The sequence below is a fragment of the Limulus polyphemus genome, unplaced genomic scaffold (assembly GCF_000517525.1).
Source record: "Limulus polyphemus unplaced genomic scaffold, Limulus_polyphemus-2.1.2 Scaffold119, whole genome shotgun sequence".
Lineage (NCBI taxonomy): Eukaryota > Metazoa > Arthropoda > Merostomata > Xiphosura > Limulidae > Limulus > Limulus polyphemus.
The window spans coordinates 921510-928616 of record NW_013665729.1 but is presented as its reverse complement, the minus strand read 5'-3'; the positions used below and the strand labels follow the sequence as shown (position 1 = coordinate 928616).

At 31.0% G+C, this 7107-nt stretch overlaps 1 protein-coding gene across 2 annotated transcripts in view; it reads left to right on the top strand.

Annotated features, from left to right (window-relative positions):
• The window catches only part of LOC106472330 (thioredoxin domain-containing protein 11-like), a 70044-nt gene that overhangs the window by 12014 nt on the left and 50923 nt on the right, over positions 1 to 7107 (top strand). For both annotated transcript variants that reach the window (XM_022401712.1, XM_013932971.2), the window contains exons 2-3: positions 1225 to 1284; positions 4747 to 4957. In XM_022401712.1, coding sequence (XP_022257420.1) covers positions 1225 to 1284; positions 4747 to 4957 — 271 coding nt within the window. The remainder of the gene's footprint in view (positions 1 to 1224; positions 1285 to 4746; positions 4958 to 7107) is intronic.

Here is a 7107-nt window from a genome sequence, read left to right as displayed (position 1 = left end):
ACTCAACTATGAATTTCACCCTATACAAGATGGTGGAAAAGAAGTGACAGGAGAAGCTTAACATCAAGGTTACAACTTTCTGTCCATCCATAATCAGAATATTTTAAATTTATTTTAAGTGTTTTGTTGTAGAAATAAGTGAAATAAAAAAAGTATTATTATAACTTGTACTTCCATAAACTTTTCAACAAAAAAAATTCAAACTGAAACGGAAGATTTATGAATAACCACGTGCATTAGAAATTGCAGGTTGAAATGACATGCAATTAAAGTAAATCCTCTTAATTATTGTTTTGCACTCTATCTGGTATATATAGTTTTCGAATCATATATTGTTGCTTGATTTTTTTGTGTATCTTTAGAACTTTCCACTGCTGCTGTTATTTGTGGCATGGAATTATGTAACAATAATTCTGATATTCTAAGTTTCAATTTTCTTTTGAAATGCAAAATAACCTTTTAGGATCTCATCTTAACAGACATTTTTCACAAACATGATTGAGTCATAATGACTCAGTTAACTATAAATAATGTATGACATTAAGGTTGCTTTGCATAGCCATGATTGGAAGTTAAATGATCAAACAAATGAATCAATTTATTAATATAATTTTATCTTAATGCTTTTGGAACATGGTTGAGGAGTTAATAAAGTAAATACAAGAATAATTTTATTTTGGTCATAAAGATGCATCTATGTAGATAAGCTAGCTGAATTTTTACCATAGCTAAAATTTTAAAGTAGAACTGTTCTAATGAGACTTTTACTTTAGTCTGTTGACACAGTTTTAATACACGATTTATTCATCATTAACATTAGTTAAGATTTTAAAGTTAATAAAATAGACCATTACTTATAATTGCTTTAATATCTTAGCTGATGCTAATGATGAATAAATGTTTACACTTTAAAAAAGTTGATTATTTAGTAAATCAAAATTCTTAGACTGAAATTATCAACTCTGCTATAAATATACTTTTTAGTGTGTTAAAGATGGTTAAATATTATGCTTAATATTGAAAAAGAAAGGTAAGCTGTCATGTTAAACAAAATTTTCTAAGCCTAAAACATTTTTATGCTTAACTATTCCATTTGTTTGTTAGTATTTCCATTTTTGTAAAATTTTCAAAATGTTTGCAACTAACTTGAGTACTTAAGATTGAAATGCATCATATACATGTACATGTATTTCTTTTGGAATATGTTCATCTTTGTCACACAAGTTCTAAGGAAAATACATTGGAGGACCCAGATGCACTGCTCATTGGATCAGGGAATACTGGGTAAATATGATTGCTGTTTAGTTTTATCTAGCATGAGCTGGAAATGTTGTATACATACACATTTAATGTCACTATAGGGACTTTCTCTATGTAAGAATTTTGCATGCTGAATGTTTTTATTATTTATTCTCTACACAACGTTTTTTCTGTACATTTAATGTTAATATTATCTTGCAAAAATGTGGATATAATGTAACGGTTTACAGTTTTTTTTATTCAGCCAGAGGAGATCTAGCCCTCAAGCATACAAGGTAACCTGGATAGTACACTTTTATAAATACATTAGAAGATAAACAGTTTGTGCTAAGAGAATTTCAAATGATGTAAAAACTGCTTTGTTGAAGATCTTGGCCAAAACCCTTTTTTTGTATTTTTTTTCCCCTTACAGTACTTAACCTAATACTTTTAATATATATGCATAAAATTACATGCTCAGTTCTCATGATGTAAAAGTTCATTATTTCTTTTCAAGGTTCATAAGGAAGATTTTTGATAGTTGAATGAAATATTTTATGCAAGAAACTCAGTGCACAAAATACACCTCAAATATCTCGGATTTAAATAGTAACATCACTCTGAGAAAGTCAGCTCTTCCTGTTTGAAGGGCTGAGGGTGATTTGGTGGTCAACATGCGTACTATGGATCTTAAGGCTCATTGCATACCCTTACTGCAAAAAATATATTATGCATCATACTTTGAAGCCGTAGGGTGCCATATATGGGAGACAGGAACATTGAGAGCCACCATGGACCCCAGGGCAAACATCCTCGCCGGGCCCCCTTTCTCTTTTTTAACATTTTCAAGAATTTATTAAAAAGAAGATCCTAAATTAGGACAGCAATGAGCTCATAAACCAGACAAAATCATAACAGCAGCTGTTTTTACCTCATAGTATAAGCGTAAAAATGTTAATAAAGTAACATCAAATATCTATTATATCTATAAAGTAACAAATACATATTAATTATTACTCAAATTATTATTTCAGTCATTCTTAATGTATCAAGCATCTATATGCAAAGGAAAGCCAAAAATTATGGTTTTTATCATTAAATGAAGATACAGCCTAAAGATGCTTTGCGGGTTTTATGGCATAACCAGGCTTCATTTGCCTGGGCCCTGCAACATTATTTAAATGTTTTTTATAAGTTATTAAAGATGAAGCAAGGTTAGATATTTACTAGATGTGCAATTTCACACTGCTTACAAAACAACCATACATTAAATATCCAGTAGCATTTTTTGCAATGTTTTTTGACAGGAGTGAAGTTAACCATCCAGATTTTGAATATCAGTTCCCGCTTAAATATTCTAGAGCTTGTTTTCCACATTGTCTGTTGAACTAGAGTCTTAGAATTTCGGGGCTAGATTATGAAGTTTACGAGTTCATGTTCTTATTAACATTAATTTGTGATCAGAGCAAGGTGCTTAGAAAGTTGTCATACATGTACATTCTGTTTGAAAGATTATTAGTATTCACATTTGTTATTACAACATAATTGTTATGCTCCAATGAAATTTTTGTCAGGTTAAAATAAGCTTTAAAAAATTTTTAGTACCTTCTACACCAGTGATTTCCAGCTTTTTGACCAAGTTGCACCTGAAATTATCATGGTCCATTCGAGTACATCACTTTAGAATTGTTTCATGTCTATTCTCCAATACCCCCTTCTCTTTTCATATGTTTTTTTTTGTTGTTGTTGTGAATTGATCCAAAACTAAATTTAAAATTCATACAGTACTCATCACAGTAAAAATGTTTCTCTAAATTCAAGCTGGAACAATCTGTTAATATTGCTAACTTAACTACTATATTTTTTCAAATGATGTATTTTATTTGTGTTCATTTGTTTAATGTGAGTCTATGTGTAGATATTTATTAGGAATATCTCATGTACCTTTAAGGGTAAATAAATCAATGATTGTGGATCACAATCATTTTAGAAAGCATGATAAGAAAGCACTAATTAAGATAGCTTTTATCATTAATTTTTTCTTAGCTTATTGGTTTTTGTAGAAATAATGCAAAACATTGTAAACTTACATAATATAAGAAAATTCATGATATGATGAGCCAAAAATTTCAATTTTGAGTAACATCAGCTCTCTGTTCCAGCTGACTTAATAAAAAAGAAAATAGTAAAATACTTAAGTGTAACTGTGGGGGGTTATTTTTTCAAGTTGAAAGTTCAAATAAAGGTTTTTGCATTGTCTTAACTTTACTTTAGAATGTTTTTATACTTTTTTAAACACTTTTCACCATTTAGAATTTTTATGAACTGTGATGTTTAATACCAGTAGAGTGTAACTTTGATTTACATGATTTAACACATTTTAATGTTAGACTTCTAGTCCAAGATGTTTAGATTTTGTGAATTACTGATCTCATTTTTTCTGCTTCTTCACTTTTCCTTGTAGCTGTCCAGATAAGAATTGTGACAGATGCAGGAATAGAGTTGGAGACAATGTTTTTATTTTGTCTACTCTCATATTCATTTATGACAATCTTTTCTTTCCTTTTTTTGTACACTCGTTTTGTAGGAAACTTTGTTCATCTTTTGTCGTTCAGTATCTACCTTCCTCTGATACTGCACCACCATTGCTTCTTGTTGGTTATAAGTTCTCTTGGAGAATTTGGTTTTAATTCTGATTATTGTATTTTTTCTCTTACAATGAAAAAAGGTTTTCTCTTTTCCAGCACCAGTTGATTTAATTGTTCTCAGTTTAATTTATTTTTGGAGACATTGTGTTTTTGTTAGTATAACTGTTTGTTGATTATTGGTACAAGTTTGAATAAGGAGCAGTTATTTTGTAAGGTTTGAAAGTCTAGCCAGAATTTTCTTGAAGAAAAGAAGGAGGTTACAGATACATTATACAGATTTTTGTTTGTAAGAAACTGTTAAGATGTTTAAGGAAAAGAAATCTAGAATTACTAAATAGAGAGTAAATATTTATTGTGCTAGTTCAGTGATATATAACTCATATTAGTGTTAAAGACGAATAATTGTAATCAAACAAATTACATAGAGTGAGGTCCTGTAGGGATTTGAAACTATGTATAAACATGTATGTGATTATATATATCTTGAGATAAGTAATTATTTTAATTCATGGGAAAAGCAAACTTCAGTAAATTATTCTGTTCTCTTAAGAAACAGCTTGTGACTTGTAAAAGTTTAATTTCTTAAGATGTCTTGGAAAATGTTGAAGTTCTTGTATATCGGTAAGCCTTTGTTTCATCTGACACTTCATAAAGAATTATTTGAGAGATAATTTTATAACTTCTATGAAAATTTGAAAAAAAGTCTGCAATATGAAATAATTGTATGACATTTTTTATTCTAATTAAATGAAATGGATAAAGCCAAGCAGATGTTTCATGTTAGTATCTACTTGTGGGATGCTGTTGTATTGTTCAGAATCAGAAAATATGATATCATGGTTTTTTTTTAATCTGACAGCCCACCCAGAACAAGAAAAGCCAGTCCTCCAAAGAAATTCTTTTCTCAAACTTCCTTTGTGACTGATTATTATCTTGGTTCCATGAACCATCTTGTTGGTTTGCTTTCGGAGAAGGAAGTGTCTTTTGTGATGTACTATGCACCCTGGGATGCCACTTGCATTGAGAGCCAGAAGGAATTTGAAGCTGTAGCTAGGTATTTTCATTCACAGGTAAATTGTTTTGTAGGATTTGGAGGAAATAGATGTACCAAGGAATTATTGAGAATGGTTGCTGTATCCATTTGTGTAAATTATCATGAACTGTTTGACAATTTCATTATAAATTAATTCAATTTATGAACTTCAGTTGAGTGAGTCTTTATTTTCATCCTGAGATTGTTAGCCTGATCAGGGCTTGATTTTAAGGAAATTTCTAGGTTGTCCGAAGGCTTTATTTATTGTCTGAAAAAACAACCAAATCTGATTTTGACAGTATTGATGTACAAAGACCCAATAACAATTTTGATGTTTTTATATCTTATTTATTTCCAAAAAGTACAATTAATGTTTAGTTGGCAATTTTGGATCTTTATTCAATTAATTTTTGATGCCTTATTTCCTGGGAAGTTTCATTACATTGGAAAAAATAAGCCCAAACCATGCTAATGTTACATAGTATTTTAAAGAAAAAAAAATTCAGTGACATGTAAAACTTTTAAACAGAACAGTGATCTTGGGCATTCACATTCAATGTTTTTATTCTAACCTGCTTGGCTTGCCTGCCAAGTACAGTAGAGTATGGCCTGTTATAAAACTAGACTTGCATCAGAAATTTCATACATACTACTGTACTGTAATACATACATACATAATGCCTGAGCGCTGCACATGTATACACACACATACACACAACACTGTTATGTTTTGTTGTTTATACTTGTAGTTTGTATTTATCTGGAGAGAGGCAAAGCTAGATTATTTATTGTTATTCTGTTTCGTACTGATGAAAATTTTCATGAACTTGTGTTTGCAGTGAACATTATTATGTTCTGTTTAATTTGTGGATTTTCCTGCTTTTCTCTTAGTATCTAGGCATTCCATATTTCCTAGATTTGATTAGTCTTGTCTGTCTAAAGTTAACCTTAAGCCTAAACACATGTAATCGAAAGGGAGATCAGTGTTTCAACTGTGATAATTAGTGCTGAAAATTTGGAGTTTGATATTGTGAATTCAATCATTTTAGTTCCTACTGAAGGTTTATCAGTAAAGAGTTGAGATAGCCATGTCAGTTTTATTGTCTGAAGCATCTATGCTAGAAATTAATATCACTAAATACTCATGGTATCAGCATTCATTGTCATTGTGAATTACTACCCTCCCATATATATATATATATTAGGTCTCCAAGAAATTAATGTTGTTTTTTTTAGATTAAAAAACTCAAACAACTTATATATCAACACAAAACAATTATTAAGTGAAATAATTCCCATTCTCATCAGTGATGCTTTTACATCTTACAATCAGGTTGCTAATGCCGTGATCAAAGATAGTCAGTTGGCTTTGAAGCAAAAAACATGTCGATGTCCTCTTTAACAACTTATATATTTGCATGCGTTTTCCAATTACAGTGGTATTGTAGCAAACGAAAAAGATAGTGATCTCATGGTGCCATATCTGGAGAATATGATGGGTGGGTGGGAATTTCCCAACCCAACTCCATAATCTTGTGTTGTGTCAAACGTGCCACATGTGGACATGCATTGTTGTAGAGAAGAATAATACCTTTCTGATTGATGATTGAAGTGTGTTTCTGATGAAGGGCTTGATTTAGACATTCCAGTTGCTGACTATAGATCTCAGCATTGACAGTTCTCTGTGGATTGAGGAGTTCAAAATGAATTACTCCTTTGATGTCCCATCAAATGGAAAACACCATTTTCTGTGGATGGAGTCCAGGTTTTGGGGTTGGAAGTGGTTTTTGTCTAGGACTGACTGATTGTTTTAAGCATTTAATATTCACATAGAGAATCCATTTTTCATCACTTGTGACAATTCTGTCCAAAAATGGTTCATGCACATTACACGCCAGAAGAGACGAAGCAACGTTCACACGCTGGAAACAATGATCATTGGAGAGTTTGTGAGGCACCCAAACACCTTTATAGAGTTTCCCATATTCCTTAGATGTTTACATATTGTTTCATGAGAGGCATGCAATTTCTGGGCCATTTCATGAGTGTGTTGCCATGGGCTGGACTCAACAATCATCTTCAGAGCATCAATATTAATTCCAACATGTCTGCTTCCTGCCATCATAATTTTTAAGGCTAAAGTCACCTGAACGAAATTTTCTGAATTGTTGACACTTAAGAATGTTC